Here is a 19,862-nt window from a genome sequence, read left to right as displayed (position 1 = left end):
CCAGGGACACACGGCTGCAGAAGAGTAGAGGGTGTTCCCCACCCCGGGGGTTAGAGATGGAACCTCCACAGCCCCAGCCACATCACAAGAGAAAACCGGAAGGAAAGTAGGAGGTCCTTGTCTGTGAGGGAGGGACAACAGAGCGACTGCGCCCAAACTCACTTGTCTTGTCTCCAGACTGGCTGGAGCTCCTCGCTTACCACGATCAGGGAAGGATAAGGAAGTTTTGGTCTCCAAGGGCCCTAACGACCTCCAGATGCCACAGGGGTACAGAGGACACCATGCAGCTTACTTCCCCCCTTGGGACCCTCACACTGCCCCCCCGGACACTCTAGGGGGGCAGGTGGGCCCTGGGTTTGGGGCGCCTCTGGCCATGTGTGCTGCAGCCAGCTTGCCGTCACTCTCGAGAACCCACTGTGCAATTCTCAGAATTTTGTTATCAGCCCTTATTAAAATGGATAAGAGCTCGTTGAAAAACAAAGGCAATAAATAACCAAAACTCAATCACGAATTCCTTACTGCATTTCACCATAAATCCATGCTCTTGTGCTTCCCCATCACCTGTACGACGGAAACACCAGCTGCTGCCCTCCTTCCTAACACATCTCAGTGACATCACACCAAGAGCTCGCCATTGGCCGTGGCGGGTTAGCATTTACACGCCAGACAGAAGCAAACTCTTGACCTATCCTTTTGTCGACTGTCGACAGTTAAGAAAGTGGAAGAGAAAATGCTCTTATAAATTAAACTGGAAAGTTTCCCGTCCGTAGCCACCAAGCAGTGACTCGCACGGAAACAGAAGAAAAACCAACCATTTGCCAATTTGGCCAAGAAGTCCCTCGCATCTTCGATGGACAGGGGCATTCTGACACACGCCTCGGTCATTTCGCTTTGCCTTACTCATCAACAGAAACAAAAGCATCAGCTAACATTCACAACAGAGCTACCCTCGTAGGTCAGTGGTGTGAGTGTGTGTTTGCGGACTCGGGCAGTAACCAGGCGTGGATCTGTGGTCTGGGTTGTAACACTACTCTTGGTGCTAGAACGGTAGAAATGGTGAGGATGGAGTTTTCGAGAAATACTGAGTCCCACTACAGTTGCAGGGCTATGGCGTTACGTTAAAGATCGTTGATGTCAAATTATTTATCTGTACGCAATGTGCTACACATCCTCTATGCGAGTGATTTATAATGCTGTTGGGGGGGGGCATGTATTCTTCCCCCATGGAGCTGGCTGTTAACCCCTTCCCAGCTCTCCCGCTCTAGGCTCTTCAGTTGGCTTGGGCTGTCCCCAAGCAGACTTGTGAAGAGCTGGTCTGCAAATCTTTACTTAACAACTAAGTACTGTTCTCATGGCCCCTTTGAGAGCGAGTAGGTCAGCATGTCCACGAGTCTCCTTAGGTGTTTGTCACAACACCAGGAGGCTCTGGCTAGGTGAGGGGAGGATGCATGCTGGGTAACATCCGAGGGTCCCCTTGGTGGGGTGGACTGCGGGGGGGTGCGGTGGCTCAGAGCAGGCTTCTGCCCAGCTCCCGGCTCCCCGAAGTCTGCAACTGCGGGACTGACGCAGTTAACCATCAACATCTCAACCAACCTTCTTACCCATCTCCCTCCCTCACTTCTTCCCTGGAAATCCTCCCGTACTCCATTTCTCCCAGTAACTTCACTGACAAACACACACTCCCCCTCCCCAGGGTTTGAGGAACAACAGCCAGGCCCCCCAAGCGTCCTCATGAGACTTCCGTCCCTTGAGCCCCTCTAAGCGCTTGTCTCCCGTCTCCGCACACACCAGTCTCACAAAGCAGGCGGCCCCTCCATTTGTGAATAAAGAAACTGACCTGCATGTGGTAGGCAGCTTGTCCTGGAACCAGCAGAGGCAATTCCCACTCAAAGCCGACTGGCAGGAACACGCAGTCAGCGGGGTGGCCTGCACGTACCCAAGGCCCTGGGCCCCCAAGCAGGATGCTTGACACAGAGGTCACCCCCAGGGAGCCCCGGGGGGGTGGAGGGGTGGGCGGCCACCTGGAAGGGGCCATGGAGAGTGCCGTTGGCCCACGGTCTGTCTGTACAGCGGGGCTAGCACTGCCCTAGGGGGTCCATGCAGTCCAGAGAGAAGAAAATCCATTTCCAATTTCCATTTATGGCATTTCTTTCACTTTTCACGGTAGGAGAGCCCGGCGGCTTGCACAGTCCACTCTGCCGCTGCTGCTGGCTGCCCTACAGACTCCCTTAGCGCCGGCCTTGGACTTGGGGTCGCGCTTGCTGGGGGGCGGGGCGGAGACTGCGGGTGCGGGGCTGGGGAGAGCCGCCACCCGCCCCGGGGGTGCACAGCCACCGCCCGCGCTCTGCAGGGCGGTGCGGCCGGAGACCGTGGGCCAGCGCGTGGGCTCGGGGGCCCTTCCCACGCGGACCCCACCCGCGCCGGGGCATTTGCTAAGGTACTTAACGTCCTCATTGCGCTTCTGCGGCCTCACCTGAGCCACGGAGCCACTGAGCGAGCCACTGAGCGAGCGCACCTGCGAGGCCGGCTGCGGAGAGCAAGGGAGAGCCGGCGCCGGGTTTCCACGGGCTCCGGGCCGCGGACGCGTGCGGTGCGTGTCCGCCTGCTGACCCGCGGGGAGGCTCGGTCACTGACCGCCTCGACCGGTGGCCCCGGGTAACACCCCCAACAGCCCCGCCTGAAGGGGGCCCCGGTGTCCCCGTGGGGCGCCCGCTCTGCCGTCCTTCCCGCCCCGCCCGCCCGCCCATGCCTGGCGCCTCCGTGACGGTCCTCAGCCACCTGCTGGGCCACAAGGCAGCAGAGCAACTCGTTGACTCAGCTCAGGATCCTGCTCCTGGAGGGAAACGGCGTCTGGGGGCCGGCACCGCGCACATTCACCCCCCCAAAGATTGCTCGGGGCCTAGTTATCCAAACTTCCCTCTGGGGAAACAGAAGCTAGTGAGTTGGTGTTCGCTGGGCTTCTGCATCGTGGGTGAGGTTGAGGGCGTGGGCTAAGCCCTTCCCACTGACGGCTTGGCTCAAGTGACTTTCATAAAAAAACAGGTTCGGTGGCGCCTGGAGGTGGGAGAGGGTCTCCACCGACTCCACCCCGAGTTCCGGAACCTTCCAACCTGCGCAGTAGCTCTCACTGGCCAGGGTTCCAGGGGTCTCCGCCAATCTGGCCAGGAGGTAGTGAGTTTCCTGGGCTGGGACTCCACAGCTTTGGACACCAGGTGAGACCCAAGCACAGCTCCCCCTGGGGAGGTGGTGACATCACCTGGGGCAGCTTCTCAGGGGATGGTGGATACGGATGCCCAGAGCCCCTCAGCAGGAATGCCAACGCCTGCCGTTCTGCAACTGGAACGCGACCTGCCAGCACTATGGAGGGTCAGGGCAACGCGCTGGAATGAGCAAACCCTGGACGGCACTCTCCCACGTCCTCGGAGGGCTGAGCATCGGTGACCCCGTCCAACCCCCTCTGCTCAGAATCCCTGCTTCTAGGACCCACTGCCACTCCCATCTCTGAGCCACAGAGACAGTGATGTTGCTCCTGAAAACAAAGAAACCAGCCAACAGATAAATCATGTGGAAATGGAATTCTTAATAATGGACCCTTAACTTTAAAGATTTTATTTATTTATGTATTTGTCAGAGAGAGCACAAGCAGGCAGAGTGGCAGGCAGAGGCAGCGAGAGAAGCAGGCCCCCCGCTGAGCAAGGAGCCTGATGTGGGGCTCGATCCCAGGACACTGGGATTGTGACCCAAGCCGAAGGCAGTGGCTTAACCAACTGAGCCACCCAGGCGTCCCTGGACCCTTAACTTTAAATGAACAGAGAGAATTTACAATTGCAAGAAGTCTGGTCATCTAATGCCTTTTACTGAACAATGGCAAGTCTGACGATCTTTAGAATAAATGGAACGTTTGCTTTCTTTATTTAGATTACGGTGCTTCAGTCAGCAAGCATTTGCTTAGTATTAAGACTGTGCCAGGAGCTGGGGAGACCTCAGTGAACAAAATAAAACCTCTGCCCTCCTGCAATTTATCTTCTAATGGAAGAGAAAAAACCAAACAAGCTAAATAAAAATATATAGTTACCTGAAGTTATGATGTTGCTAGGGATAAATACTAAGCAAAGGAAGGATGGGAGTGCCAGGGGATTGAGGTTTTGGAGAGGGTGGTCAGAAAAGGTCTCCCTGAGAGGAGAACAGGTGAATGGGCAAAACAGAGATTTCAGAAAACATTCCAAGCAAGGAGATGGCAGGTGCAAAGGCCCTGGGACGCATTCAGAAACAGTGAGGCAGCCAGAGCAGAGAGTGGGAGGAAGGGAAAGAGTAAGACCACCAAGTCAGAAATAATCCTAGGGTTGGTATTCGGGGCCCTGTAAGGGATTCAAAGGGTTCTGGCTTTTATTCTGAGCCAGATGGGAGCCATTGGAGGGTTTTGAGCAGAGGAAGAAATTGATCCAAATTACATTTTTTTAAAAGATTTTATTTATTTGACAGAGATCACAAGTAGGCAGAGAGGCAGGCAGAGAGAGAGAGAGAGGAAGGGAAGCAGGCTCCCTGCTGAGCAGAGATCCCGATGCGGGGCTGGATCCCAGGACCCTGAGATCATGACCCGAGCCGAAGGCAGAGGCTTAACCCACTGAGCCACCCAGGCGCCCCCGAATTACATTTTAATCAGATTGCTCTGGCTCCTGCCGAGGAGAAAAGACAGAGGAAGCGATACTTATCTTGGACTCTTGCCTCTCCCTTTCTCCCATATCCAGTTAGCCCAAAAGTCCTGCCGGTCCTCCCTCCAAAGTACTTACTCCTCCAAGTCAGGTTCTTCAGGTCAGCCTTCTCGGTTGTGCTAGGCGAGCCCCGGTTTAAAATCGATGTGTAATCTTTATAGATAAGCAATTTTTCTGACTACAAAAGTAATCCATTTTTCTGTGAAAATTTTCAAAAATTTAAGAAGGTAGAAAAAGGAAAATGTCAGACACACAAATCTCAGCTCCTAGAGAGAAGTGTGAACCTTTTGCTACGTTTCTGCTCAGCCCGTGCCTTACGGGCTCTGCTCTATTTCCTAGATCTGTTGGGTTTTTTTACTTCACGTTATATTGGAAACTTCTCCCCCATGTCATTAAGAACTTCTTTGAGAACATTCTTCTCTTGCTACACATTATTCTATCACATACACCATTAAAGAATTCTAACACAAGAAAACGTAATGAGTCCGCTTGCTGGATATTTGATTTCTTTCCATTTTTTCTCGCTGTTTCTCCATTGTACCACAGTCATTATGGTTGTTCTTAAATCCTCCTCTGCTAGTTTTCGCAATAACATTCCAACGGGAGTCCGTATTTCCAGCTTTTTCCATTCCAACCCATGCCAGATGGGGCCTGTGGGCTCTTTCCAGGGTTCCCATCAAAGCCGATCACCTCACCCTGGAATTCCAGGGTCGCTGCAAGCCTGCTTATAACTCTCATCCCGCCTCTGCTCCGGCACCTCCCCCTTGCTTCTGGAACTGACTTCCTCCAAGCACAGCTTCTGCCTCCAGCAGGACGTCGTCCTTTGCCTGTAACACTGGCCACCCCATTCCTGCCTGTGGAAGTCCCCTGCCGTCCTCGGGGCCACTGCCCTGTGTGACAGGCTCCCTGCCCTGTGACACCTCCAGCACTTTCTTCAACATGGAGCCCAGAATGCACTAATGTGTCTTTTCCCTGCATCTCTGCCCCGCTGTTCTGGAAGGGCCATATGAGGGCGGGCACTGTGTCGGTCCTGCTCACCTCTGTACCCATATGCCAGCACAGGGCCTGGCACGTGGCTTACAGCACACGGTGCATTCACAGAATGGTCAGCCGTTGACTCGAAACTTGCAAATGCAGCAGGAACCTCAGTGCATTAGGTTGATGACATCACCTTCTGCATATAAGCGATTGCAACAGGAGCCAATCTGCCTCTGACCATGTGTCACGACTTCTACTGCGTCCTCCTTAGAACAAGCCACCCCCATCACCATGACATGGATAATTGCAGCAGCCTCCTGTCCCGTGTTCTCTCTTCTCTCTTCCTCCCCCTCTGCCCAGCAGCCAGACTGAAGCCTGAAGCATGGCAAAATCAGATTAATCCCCACTCAAGTCCTTTTAAATGGGTCCCACTCCACAGGGACTAAAACCAGGGATGCCGGCCGCCTCTCTGATTTCTTTTGCCAGCGATTATTCCCATGCTTTCTCTGTCCCGACCAGAACATTTCACGAACACACGTCAAGGTCACTCTTGCCCCAGGGCCTTTGCCCTTGCTGTGCCCTCTCCCAGTGACCATGTGGCTCATCTCCTCTCAGTCAGGTCTCTCTGCTGAAATGTCACCTCAGCAAAGAGGACTTCTCTGAACTTGTCCTCTGAGACCATACAGCAGGGTCTAATCCGTTCGCTCTGTCTGGGGCAGTGACACATGTCACCTCCTATCCTTTCATTGCGCTTTATTTCTCTTCATAGTCCTTATTACCATTGCCGTTATTTTAGTCATTTCTTTATTAATTATCTGGCTTCTCACACTCAAATAAAAGCTCCATAAGCACAAGGACGTCATGTCTTTTGTTCACTGCTCCGTCCCCAGCTCCCGGAACTGCACCCAACATCTAGTTGTCGCTTAATAAATATTGGCCGAGTGAGTGCATGAATGGAGGCCTGAACAAAGGTGACCTGTTCTCTCTACCCCACAGGATGAGGAGGGGCTCAGATCTCCAGGAAGAGCAAGGAGTGGATTCTGGAGGATGACCTCAGTCCAGGCCAAACCCCGGTGACAAGTCCTGTGGCAGAGAGAAATTCTGAAGTCTCCCCATACAGATGATGGCACTGTGGTGGTTTTAAAAATATGTCCACACATTTTTGGATACACCTCCCTTCAAAAGGTGCAGCTTAATTCTGCTCCAGAGAGTGTGGGCTAGACTTATGGGCTTGCTTCTAACAAGCAGAAATGGTGGAATGTCACTTCCAAGGTAAGACAGAAGAAGCCTATGGCTTCCCTCTGAGGGGTCTCACCAGTTTTTCTCTATCTCTCAGAGCACACAGTCTGGGGGAAGCTGGCTGCCATGTCCTGAGCATCCCAGTGGACAGGTCTACACAGTAAGGAACTGAAGTCTCTAGGCGATGGCCAGCAAAGAACGGAAGCCTGTCCACAGCCACGTGAGTCTGGAAGCAGACCCTGCCGTCCCAGTTGAGTCTTTGGATGGCAGCAGCCTCACGACTGACCCGAAGCCAGAGCCATCCAGCCAAGCCGCTCCCAGATTCCTGACTCTCGGCACCTGTGACGTCATACATGTTTATTGTTTGGGGATCCTTCGTTACACAGCAGTACCTGACTGAGGCAGTCAGCGGGCTCTGTCCGATTCCCTGCAGTAAACACCCTGCACCACCAGCACATGCCCTTCCAGGTTCTTCCTGTAATACAAGTTCCGGGCGCCAACAATATGGTGGGTGTAGCGAAATAGACATAGGCTGCCACATTGGACTCGGCGAGATTTAATCTCGCCAACTGGGTGATCTGCAGCAAGTACTTTGACATTACAGAAATTCCTCTTAATCATTTATAAAATGGTAATAATAAAGCAATCAGGCATGAGGTAATGATTGCTGAGATAAATTGTGCGACACACTAAGCACAAGCTATACAGACTGTCAGAGTTCTTTCTCTTTCCCATTCTTTTCTCTTGCTACTCATGTGTCAAGGACTTCGCTGATGACTAACTCATCTCAAAATTCCAACCACAAAAATCATGTTTAAATCCCAAGACTTATTTTTATTTTCCTTCTTTCTTTATTTAATCTATTTAATTTTAGAGAGGAAGGTTGGGGGCAGGGGCAGAGAGAGAGAAGAGAGGAAGAGGAAGAGGAAGAGAGAGAGAATCTTAAGCAGCCTCCATGCCCAGTGCAGAACCCAACGTGGGGCTCAGTCTCACAATCCTGGGATCATGACTTGAGCCCAAATCAAGAGCCAGAGACCGAGTTACCCAGGTGCCCCTCAAGCCTTACTTTTGAAGAGAGGTGGATTTACTGTGAAACTAGTGAAATTCAAGCACCATGGCCCCTCACTTACATGGACCCCTTTCAAGGCCTCCTACCTAGTTTTATATTCATAATTTTGTATTCTTTTTCCTCAAGAAGGGTCCCTAATCACAAGGAAAACATACCATACTCCATAGAATGCAAGTAAAGTAGTAAATAAGAAAAACCATTGCACTAAATACATTTGCCAATAAAAATAAAATAGTAAAATGAATTCAATTCCCAGCTTGAAACACTTTAAAAATAACAAAGTAAACCAAAAGACAAAGCACAAAAATAATAAAGATAAAAGCAGAAATTAATGAAAGAATAGAGAAACAGGAAATTGACAAATAAAATCCTGTTTTTTAAAAAAGTCAACAAACTAATCATTTGCTAACTTTGTTAACATAAATAGTAGAGAACACAAATATATAAAATTAAGGATGTCAAGGAGGAAATAACCATTGCAACAGAAGAAAAGTTTATAGTTATAAGAGACGACTTCACAAGATGACTTTGCAAATAGGGTTGGCTGGGTGACTCAGTCAGGTAAGCATCTGCCTTTGGCTCAGGTCATGATCCCAGGGTCCTGGGATGGAGCCCCACATTGGGCTCCCTGCTCAGCGGGAAGCCTGCTTCTCCCTCTCTTCCCCACTTATGCTCTCTCTTCTTATCTCTGTCACTATCTCTCTCTCTTTCAAATAAATAAATAAAATCTTTTTTTTAAAAAATGACTTCTTTGCAAACAAATCTGAAAAACTATGTGAACTAGATGATTTCCCAGGAAAATTAAAATTTCCCAAAGTGACCACCATTAGAGTTAGAAAATTTAAATAGACCAATTCCACTGAAGAAATGGAGAAATTTAGTAAGGAACTAGCCTGCACAAAAGCTCCAGACATTCCACAGGAAAGTCTACCACACCTTCAAAGACCAGATAATCAAATGCTCTTAAAATATTCCACAGCCCTGAAAAGGAAGGGAAATTTTTTATGAAGTAAACAGAACACTGATGGCTAAAGCAGAAGCAGTAAAGAAAAATATATAGACCAGTATCATTCATAAATATCCCAGTGAATCTAACATCACATTAAGGAAATAATACATCATAAGTAAGTGGGATTTGTTCACGAATACAGTGTTGGTTCACTACTACAAATCCATTAAAACCATAGTCCACATTAATAAATCTCAGGCCAAAAAATCATAATTATCTCCATGAATGCTGAGAAAAAATTCAATACCTCTTCACAGAAAGAAATAAAAAGAAAACACTCAAGAACTTAGAGACTGTGGTATACCTTCTTAACATGATGGAATATATATAATTTCATCCTAATGCTAGTATCTTACTTAATGAGAAAGCATTGGAGGTATTTTCTCTAAGGTCAGGAACAGAGCAAGGATGTCCACTAATCTCCACTACCCTTTGACACTGTACTAGCGATACTAGCCAATGCAATTAGACAAGAGAAACCAAGTTCAGCCATAAGAACTAGTGAATTGTGAAGGTTATTGTGAAGATCACCTCAGCTAAGTTAATTCGACAGCTCTGGAAGGACTCCCAATAAATGTTGGTCATTATTACCATTTTTAATTGATACACTAGTGTTAATGTTACAATTGCTTAAGAGTTCCTGTGGGTTGTCTCCTTTACCTTCTCAGAGTTCCAGGCTGTGGCCATCCAGGGAAGAATAAGCTGTCTGTGTTGACAGAAGGCAGAAGACATAGGTCAATTCTTGTGACATCTGCAGGTTGTGTCATCTTCAGCAAGTGAATTAATCTCTCTGGATGTTGGGCTCCTCGTCCATAAAACGAAGAGGCAAGCCTCTGCCCTTGACATCTCTGACATTGTGGTTTACAATTTATTGTCAAAAACCCGCTTACCTCCACCAAGCAGATACAGAAGCAGTGGGAGAAACAGCTCCTACCAAAAGCAAAAATAATTCCAGCAACTCTCCTTGCTTGGATCCTTTGCTGCCTGATAGGTGTCTCCACTCCACCATGAAATGCTCCCCATTGGATCCTTTTGAATTCATGCTCAGGATTTAAAAACACTGGAAAGTCTCCATACACCTGGGACCTACGGCCACTTTTCAAGAAAGGAACGATGATTCATTCAGAATTTTGGCCCTAGCTCCTTTGTTAGGGCAAAACACAAAAGATCCTGCCAGCTATTGGAATGAAAAGAAGATTCCTGCCAAGACAGGGACATGCCTGAGGCCAAGGGCACCATGTGGCAAGAGGTTCTCACTCAGAAGAGAAGGTATTCATCCGATTCTGACAAAGACTCTCTCTTTGACCAAACCTGAATTGGTTCCGCCGAGTCCTCTTTCTGACCAGGCTCCAACCTTGAGCTCTCTCCTTGGACTGCTCAGGCTGGTTTTAACAGGAATCCTGCTGAGTCATTGAACAAAAATCCACCCCCCACCCCCACGCTTGGTATCTGGTCACCCTGGCCTGCCTCCAGAAAGTTCCTCCTGAATTGGTCTAGCAAGCATCCCCCCGCCCGAATGCCTCCTCTTGTCATCTTCCATCCACTGACCACCGCCTGCCCTTGTGCTTGTAGTCAGAGTTGAGCCTGATCTCTCTCCCCCACTGCAGAACACCACTGCAGCTCCTTGGTAATAAAATCTTCCTTACCAGCCTTATCAGGTGTCACGAATAATTTTTCTTTAATGATTTCCCAAGATGGCAACCTCCGGCTGCCGCCAGCCCAGGTCTACAAAGCTTCTCCCTGAGGCATCCCTGCCGGGACCTGTTTCATAATTGAGGATGAAGGATCCCTTCAAACATCCTGATAATTCAGGCCCAGGACCTCTGGTCTTCCAAGCTGACCCAAAGAGAGTCCAGCACCTCCTTCCCCCCTGGGGCCAGGAAAGCCGCTCAGCAGCAGCCAAGAGAAACGTCACCTTGCATTTAATATTCTTATACCTTTTTGGCTTGATCCCCTCTCCCCTCTCAGTGGTCTTTGTCCCCCACCCCCCGCCTGCTGCCCGTACTCTGTAACTCAGTCAGCACCTGCTGAACGGTGCGAGGAGGAAGGCTCCTGTAGACAGAGAGAAATGGAAGAAACATGGTGCGCTTTAGCCCCAGACTTGGCTTCCACGGCAGCCGCTCCAGGGAGAAAAACCACGTAAACAAAGATGCGCTGGTCCAGGCCCCTCCCGCACCACTCTGCTTATTTCTCTTCTGCGCCCTTCTGCTGGGCCGAGACGGGGTAGGGGAGTGTGCCTGCCCCTCTGTTCTGTTTCCCCAGCTGCTGGGTACAGACCAGCCACCTGTCTCCTCTGCCAGTTCCCCCTCACCCTGAAGGACCTGCCAAAGCACTCTCCACTCTCGGGCATCCTCAGAGACACATGGGGGCAGAGGGAAGGGCGTCTGCCTGTCTTCCCCTTCCCAGGCTGCTTCGGTGTCCCCAGGACCCAGCACACAGAGCAGACTGGGGGCTGAAACGACACTGGGAAGCTGGGGCTAGAACAGGAAACCCGACACACACCACACACCCGGGCGGAGAATGTTCTCTGCTCCCGGTCCCTGACAAGAGCTGCTCTGGTGTGAGAAGCTGGGTGGGGGCCGTACGAGGAGCCTCTGTACTTGCTATTCAAGTGTGCTGCAGACCTCAAACGGCTCTAAAAATAAAACCTATTTAAGATGAGGAGGGTTTGCATTTTGTATGTCTTTTGTTACTATTATTTCATTTTCCTGGTACATCGGTGTGATGGACTGAATGTTTATGTCCCTCAAAATCTGTACATTGAAGCGCGAAGCCCCAGCACCAGGGTGTTTGGAGGCGGAGCCTTTGGCAGGTGACAGGGCTTAGGGGAGGTCATGAGGGTGGGGCCCCCATGATGGGATTAGTGTCCCTCAAAGTGGAGGAGGAGACCAGCGCTCCCTCTCTCCCTCTGTCCCCGCCTTGCATTTAATATTCTTATACCTTTTTGGCTTGATCCCCAGCAAGAAGGAGACCCAGCAAGAAGGACCACCTGCAAGCCAGGAAGGCAGACGTTCTCCCGAGATGCCAAATCTGCTGGCACCTTGATCTTGGACTTCCCAGCCTCCAGAACCAGGAGTGATAAAGTTTCCGTCGCTTGATTCATCTTGTTATAACCATCCTAACCGACACAATTTTCAGTCAGTTTATTCTAATTTCCAAAAGCTTTTGGTCCATGACGGACTGGAGGGGGGGAAACACAGTCCTTCATCCCAGAGAGTGTGAGCAGCTCTGACTTGCACCAACAGCCCCATGCAGGAGCCCGACGTGCTGGTCGCCCGCGGCCACTCTGCCCCCAGCCCTGAGCCCGAGCCCCAGCTTTGTCAGCTGCCAAGTGAGGCTGCGGAGCGACCGGACCTCACCAGTCTCGCTGCCCCGGAAATGCCCGCTTCGTTTGGTAAACATGGGCAGCCTCGCGCACCCTCTCCCATAGCTCGCCACTGGGGAGGGCGTCCCAAAGCAAGCAGGGCTTGAAGGAATTCTGCCAGCCAGAGACACACTCATGGGCACGTCCACCCCAAACAGTCCAGAAGCCTGGGGTGTCCCACTCGGGCCTCAGATGCTTAGACACACAGCTTGTGTGACAACAAGTGACAACATCACACTATAATGCTGAGGTTTGTCTAAGTATACCACACGCGGACACACGAGCAGGGACAAGAATTGTAGAACCTCTAATTCCCTCCCAGGGCAAATACATATAAAATATTGTATTCTAATTATACTGCAATTATATATTTTTTACGTAATATTCCTTTAAGTCCGAGAAGCAAGACAGAAGTCAGTTTTCTGACTTCCCCAATACCTTCAGATCTCGCAAATACATGGGACAGCCCCCGGGGAGCCAGATCAACTCTTCAAAGCAGAGACAGGTCCCCACTGCCTCCTGCCAGGTATCAAGCGATGTCTGCAGTTTCGCGCACCCCTTTCCCGTTCTGGTTGTTGCTGGCAAATTCCCTTTCCTCAGAATGGCCCAGACCATCCCTGAGACTGTTTCTCCAAGGCTAGAAGCAGACGCCATCAGCACGTGGGGCGTCCACCTACCTTCCCTGAGCCTTCACGGTAAGGCCCGCGATGGCAGCTGGAGGGAGGGGTGCAGACTTCAGGGGAGGAAAAGGAGGGATGCATCTAAAACCAGTGCCGTCCCCGTGTAGGACAAAGCATAAACCTCGAGAGGTGAGAAAGGCCTGGCCTTTTCTTCCAGCCTCACCTGGAGACAACAGGCTCGGGGCAGCCACGCAGCCCGCTGGAGAGCACCCGGACCAGGTTCCATGGGCCGCATACGGCGGTCAGAGAGCCTGCGAGAGGCGGGGCTTGTAACACACTGGAGACCCCAGCAAAGGGGGCCAAGCCCCAGAGGGCAGCTCTGGTGCTGACAGCTAGGGCTTCTAGAGGAATCAAGAGGTGGATCACTGGCAGAGAATTCAGGGCCTGGGGGTGGGCGGATAGAAGGGAGAAACTGCCATGGGAAGCCGCATCCCCCTCCTCCACGAACACAGGGACCCCAGCACGGCTCTCCCTGGCTTCCAGCTCTGCCTCCCCAGCCACGGCTCCCCTCCCCCCAGAGCACCTCCACACACGCTTCCCCTCTTGGTTACTCAGTCCCCAGACCCCTCTGCAATGCCGCCTCCGGCCTGGCCTGCTGGCTTGCAGCAGCCCACCTGTGCCCCTGTTAGCCACGCTCCAAGCCTTACCCAGCACTCTGTCAGAGACACAGAAACACCAAACCGCGGCTGCCTGGAAGCTTCTGGAGATGGGCTGCTGGCGTGTGCCTGGCTTCTGCACCACTGAACTTCGGAGCTACCTGGGGCAAGGTACTGAACCTCATCTTCCTCATCTGTAAAATGGGGACAGTAAGAGGCCCACCTCTGAGGCCGCTGGGTAGTGGACAGAGAGTGTGGGAAGCGGCTAACAGTAGCTAGAGCACAGGCCTGCCCAGCAAGGCTGGCAGCCCCTCAGCTCACAGCCTCCTTCCCCAACCGCAGCTAGTCTCCAGCAGCTCTCTTGAAACGTAAACTAAAGCTGTTACCCCCTGTGAAAAACTCTTCTGGGGCACCTTACTGTTAGCAAAAAATCCAGCCTGAGGCTCTCTCTCCCTACCTCTCCCTTCGCTCTCAAGTCCCACTGTCCTCTAGTGTTCCTGCATTGGCTGTTCCCTCCCCCTAGAACACCCTTCCCTGCACCTCAGAAGTCCAGCCCAGCTCAAACCTCACCTCCTCAAAGAAGCCGTTTGTAACTGTCCTCTTCCTTCTTGGCACGACTCCCCAGTCTGTAATCCCGGCTAGAAAGCAGCTCTGGGAAGCTGCTCAGCCAAGGGCCACCAGCTGAAGGGGAAAGTGCCTTGTTGCTTAAACTGGTTCGGGGGCCTGCGGGGACCTGAGAGGCTGCCCACCGCTGCCCCGAATGCTCGGAAGGAAAGGCCTGGCCACCTACGCCCATACAAATGTACACGGAGCCCAGAGGCCCAAAGTACACGTTTTTATTCTCAGTTGGGCCTTCAGCATCTCGAGTTTTGCAAGCACAAATACATGGAATCAGCAAGAACCTCCCTAAACGTCTTTCATTACCATTTGTCACTGAGCGAGCTCCCCGTTTTTCCTACGAGACTGATGTGGGGACGACCTAAAACGAAGCTTGACACGTGCAGAACACCAGGGTTAACCGTCCTGCTTCTGTGCCCACGGCCCCCTGGCCGAGCAGTGGAAAGCTGTGGGAGCCAGCAGCCCCGTCTTTGGGGGGTGGGGGTGCTCAGGGAGCAGGGAGCAGGGGGAGGGAGGTGGGCAAAGAATCGAATCGTCAGCCCAGGTTCGGCCCACGTGACCTGGCAGAGGCTGGAGGGAGGCTGCCTCCGGGGCCTCCAGGTCAGGCCTCCGAAAGCCAAACGGGCCTGGAAGGACCCGCCTGTCCACCCCTGAATGTCCTCAGTAAGCAGAGCGAGGAGCTGGACAGTGGGAACAAATGCCCTCCTGGGGGCCTGGCCCCCTTCTGCGGAGCGCCCAGAGGTCACGCCCCCTCCAGCAGGAACTCCAAGGTCAGGGGGGATCGTTCCACCTTCCAGTCCATCCGCCCGTCCGTCCTGCCCGTCAACGCCAGGGTGGAGGGGGGTGCGAGGCGTTGCGGGGGCGGGGGGACCCCACAGGTTCACAGGACGGTCTCCCGGATGACGCCGATGAGGCTGTGGGGCCGCTCGGCCTCTGCTCGCTGGGGCCTCCTCTCGGCTCGGGGCCTCCCCGCCGGGGTGAAGGTGCTCAGGTCCCCGCAGCTCCGCAGGTGCAGGAAGCCAGGCTGTCTCGGCGGGGGCAGCGCGTGGGCCCGGGAAGTGCTGGGCGGCAGCGGGGCCATTATCTTGGGGAGAGTAAGAGGGTGGGGGAAGCGTTAGGCTGCATCAGATGTGGTCCCCCAGCCTGCCTCCTCTCCCACCCATGCCCTGCCTAGCTTCATTGCTTTGGAAAAGAAATAGGGAGTTTTCCCAAAGTGGAACACGCTAGAAATTCCAGAGGTAATTTCCACAGATGGCCTCTTTCCTAACGTTCCTAAAATGTTTCCCAAATTTCTCTTGTTTCAGCTGCCAACCTGCCTCATTTCACTCCCCCCATTTGCCCGTGGCAGGTTCTTGCTTTATCTGTAACAGTCTTCTCGCCATTTTTACCCAGTTTCCCTGGGGCCCGAGACGGGTTCTCGCCAGGGCCTGCACGTTTCTGGAGGGGAGGAGAGGGGGCTGGTACCACGGAGTCCCGCCTCCCCCGCAGGAACTGTGATAGGCAGGGCTGGAACCTCTACTTCTAACAAGAACCCAGGTGCTCCCAATGTTCTAGAAAAGTTGATGACCACCCGTCTGGCATTCTGGCCAGCTAATGAGTTGATGAAATGTCACCCCAAACCGGTGATGCCGCCAACTCGCCTGCTAACCCTTCGATCACAAAGCGTAATAAACAACATAAAACTGTGGCCAGTTTATTTGCAAAAAATGCTTAAGAATCGTTCTACCGCTAGATCTATTTTACAATGTAGCATACATGTAACTTGAAATATATAATATTATCGCTTACTTTGTAAAATGGCAAACATAAGGGAAACCCCTCATCCAGCTGGGACTGAGGAAGGAGAAATGACCACTACGTACAATTTCCAGAATTTGCACAGTCATGCTATAGGACCTATAATATGGTTAGCACCTTGAGAAAAATCCCAGGCGTTTCATGGCCACCTAACATCACAGAAAAACCACTAGGCTGATTTTTTGTTTAGCTTGTACCTTTCTGAGATTTTGAAGTCCTCGGGAGGTTAATCTTTCCAAAAGACGGGACATTAAATTTTGCTGACACACTGTCCCTATATGTGTCTTCAAAGCCCTGTCCTTGTTTCCTGGTCAAAAATAAAATTCCAACATTCATAGATGTCCATCGCTGTGACATGTAAGTTAGGGCAAGAGGTTTTGGTTGGGATAAACATCAAGATGAATCTAAAACCCGTTCCAGTCCTACTAGGAAAAGTGAACATGTACAAAGCTGGGTAGAGTCGAGAATAAAAGCTCTCCTTCTGCTTATCCCTCCCTCCTTCTGTCTGGGGCTGGTGTGGCACCAGGAAGCCTCGCCCCTGGAGCCCGCTCCTGGGAGGTCGCAGCTGATGGCCCAGGGTCCATTGCAACAATCCCAGCACCCGAAATTCTATCCAGACTTGGCACGAAGACCCAGCAAACATCTGTAGTGAGAGCGTGTGGTGAGTTGTAAGTACTTATTCATTTTCCCCAAAGCTACTTTCCAGGGCAGACTGAGCAGAAGATGCAGGCTGATGGCTGGGCAGACGCTCTGACTCTCACCTCACTAGAGCTTGGCAGCCGTGGACAAGTGACTCCAAATCCTTACTCTGTGTGTCGGGCTGTCAGGGCCAGGCGGAGGGAAGAAGGCAGGGAATGACTTCTGGCATAGACCAGGGTTAGGAGGATGTACATGTCTCCCCTACACGGATACCAACTATGGCGTGACCCAAGACCACCGGCGTCATGACCGCTGTTTGAAAGCGGACAGCAAGAGGGTCTGAGGTTCATGTACGTCTTTGTGCGAGTAACCAGACTGCTCTCCCGGGTCCCCTGAGGGGCTGGGAGAGAAACTGCCTTCTGACTTCTGTCAGCAGACGCCAGCAGGTTGAAAGGGAAACGGAAAGGAAAGTGAGAAGGAACTTGGTCAATCTGCCTTAACTCGCCTTGGACCCCGCAGCCCAGTGTACGGGTTACTGCACACAGACACGGCCAGGAAACACTTTCGAGCTGCTGTGCTCTGAGGTCACAACAGCCACCCCACCGTCAAGGGGCAATGAAGCAAACGGCTTGATCCCAGGATGCTGGGATCATGACCCGAGCTGAAATTAAGAGTCAGTCGCTTAACTGACTGAGCCACCCAGGCGCCCCCGGGAACGGTTTTTGTTTTTTTTTTAAAGATTTTTATTTATTTATTTGACAGACAGAGATCACAGGTAGGCAGAGAGGCAGGCAGAGAGAGAGGGAAGCAGGCTCCCCGCTGAGCAGAGAGCCCGATGCGGGGCTCGATCCCAGGCCCCTGGGATCATGACCTGAGCCAAAAGCAGAGGCTTTAACCCACTGAGCCACCCAGGTGCCCCCCGGGAACGGTTTTTTAAAGAGGTGGGAAATTACAGCTGTGACCCATCCCCAGTTCTCATCAGAGGGAAATCCCATTCAGACCACCTGGTCCAACAGTTCACTTTAAAAATGAGAAAACCGGGGCACCTCTGTTAGGCATCTGCCTTCAGGTCAGGTCATGATCTCAGGGTCCTGGGATCAAGCCCACGGGCTCCCTGCTCAGCAGGGAGTCTGCTTCTCTCTCGCCCTCTGCCCTTCCCTCTGCTTGTGCTCTCTCACTCACTCTCTCTCTCTCTTCCTAATAAAATCTTTTTAAAAAAATATATAAATGAGAAAACTGACGACCAAAAGGATTATGTTACATGCCTGATTTTATCTTTCCCCTGGGTGACTTCAGGTGAAGGAATTGTGCTTTTTCATCTATAATCTATGGAGAAAAGATAACTTATTCCTTTAAGTCCTATCGATTTAGGTGTCTTGCCATCATGTCATGGGGATCTGAAAATTCATGTCTGTCCATCATTGCCAGACAGGACGCCCTGTCAAGGGAAACCCCACTTGGCAAATGGAGTGCTGACGGGGCCCCACACGGCCCAGACCCCTTTTGTTCCCGAGCAACACTGCTTTCTTATCCCAGGCCTGTTCCACTTTCCAGGAAATCGGTTTCTCTCTCTGGGCCTGGAAGCTTGTGGAAAAGTCATCAGGCCTGAAAAGAAATGCTCCGGGTTCCTCTCTCCTTCCCCAGACCTCCTTCCCCCAATTTCCTTGATACCCTGACCTTGAACTTAAGGCGCCCTGGACAGGAAATCGGAGAAGCTGTTGCAGCTGCTATGGAGACACGCTCTCGGACTCGGGCCCGAGGTCAGTAATGACACTACCTGCTCCAGGAAGCCGGCGCTCGTGATGGCCTCCTCCATGTGCTCCTCGTCGGACTTGAGGACGGATTTAATGTTCTCCACCAGCTCGTGGATGTCTGGGGTCATACTGCAGGACGACTGCTCCAGGAACCTCGCCACCAGCAGCTTGGTGTCCATGTAGGACTTGTAATCTATCAGGGACCGGGGCCGGCATCGCGCAGCTCTGCACCGCAGACCTCGCCTCCAGGTCACCGCGGCCAGGTGCGGTCTGCCCTCAGTCTGCGTCGCGGCTTCGCAGCTGAGCACGGGGGCAGCTGTGGGTGGAGACAAACAATACGTGCCCGTTGGCCTCGCCCCGTGAGCTCGCGCCCGACTCGAGGCAGCACGGGCCACTAAACTCGGCGTGGAAAGCATGTTGCAAATGCCAACGACCATGCACAACTTGCTTTTCATCTTGCAGAGAAAAGGGGGAAAAACAAAAAAACAAAAAACAATGACATAAGCTCATTCCCTGAAGGTCCAACAGGATGCGTCACCAGAACATTTCACGGTGCCACGGAGAACACAATCACCATGGGAGCGACAGATGACAGGGGAGGGCATCCAGAATGGAGCAACCGTGCCGGGGGTGATGACCGATGTGGGGGGATGGGCAGGCGAGCAGAGGAAAGACGGGCGACCTGATGAGAGGAGGCTCCAAGGGAAGAGGATGCAGGAGCCTCTTGGAGAGGCTGAGGAGAGACAAGACCGCGGCGAAGCAAGAGCTCTGCTCCCTCTGACTGTACCTTTGTACTAAACATCCTCCGGGCGTGGTACCGACTTATCCACGCTCACGCCATGGCTGGGAGGCAGCTCTAGGGCTGACTATTCACAGAAAGAAAAATCTAGGTGCAGGGAAATCACCCATCATTCCAGAAGTCAGCAGCGGCCTGGGAAATTTCACCGCCAGGGGCTCTAATGTCCACAACTACCTACATCAGGAGGTTTAAGGACCAGCAGAACATGACTGTGCCATCGGGTGGGCCAAGGCGAATGCAGGCCCAGTCTCCGCATGTTCATAAGCCAGCCAGCAGCCTTCAGTGTACAGAACTCTGGAGGTTTCAGTCTGGGAAGACATGACAAGCGGGAATTTGATATTCAAGGAAGAAAGGAAGTGGAGGGTGGGAGGATACGTAGAGGAAGGGGAGCACTTCTTTTCCTCTGGAGAAACGTAGGCGCTCTAAACCAGGGTTAGCGGCCATCCTCCAGCCTGCCACGTGCATGTCCCAGAGAGCCGGAATTTTCCAGGAGCACTCCCTATGGACACTCCTGTGTGACGACAGTCAGGGACTATACTCCGTCACGGGAAGGCAATCTGGTCCTTCTACAGCAGAGGACTCCAGCAGGTAAACATGTGTCTCCTTCT

The 19,862-nt window shown here is 52.2% G+C and overlaps 1 protein-coding gene across 1 annotated transcript in view; it reads right to left on the bottom strand.

Moving 5' to 3' along the window:
* Positions 1 to 15,094: 15,094 nt before the first annotated feature.
* FAM189A2 (family with sequence similarity 189 member A2) overlaps positions 15,095 to 19,862 on the bottom strand; it is a 61,291-nt gene continuing 56,523 nt past the window's right edge. Inside the window, exons 10-11 of the mRNA XM_032866579.1 lie at positions 18,479 to 18,771; positions 15,095 to 15,349 (exon numbers count right to left, since the gene is read on the bottom strand). Of these exons, the coding sequence (XP_032722470.1) occupies positions 15,146 to 15,349; positions 18,479 to 18,771 (497 nt within the window). The 3' untranslated portion in view covers positions 15,095 to 15,145. The remainder of the gene's footprint in view (positions 15,350 to 18,478; positions 18,772 to 19,862) is intronic.

The sequence above is a fragment of the Lontra canadensis genome, unplaced genomic scaffold (assembly GCF_010015895.1).
Source record: "Lontra canadensis isolate GAN:19392208 unplaced genomic scaffold, GSC_riverotter_1.0 scaffold31, whole genome shotgun sequence".
NCBI lineage: Eukaryota > Metazoa > Chordata > Mammalia > Carnivora > Mustelidae > Lontra > Lontra canadensis.
This window is presented reverse-complemented; position numbering and strand designations above follow the sequence as displayed.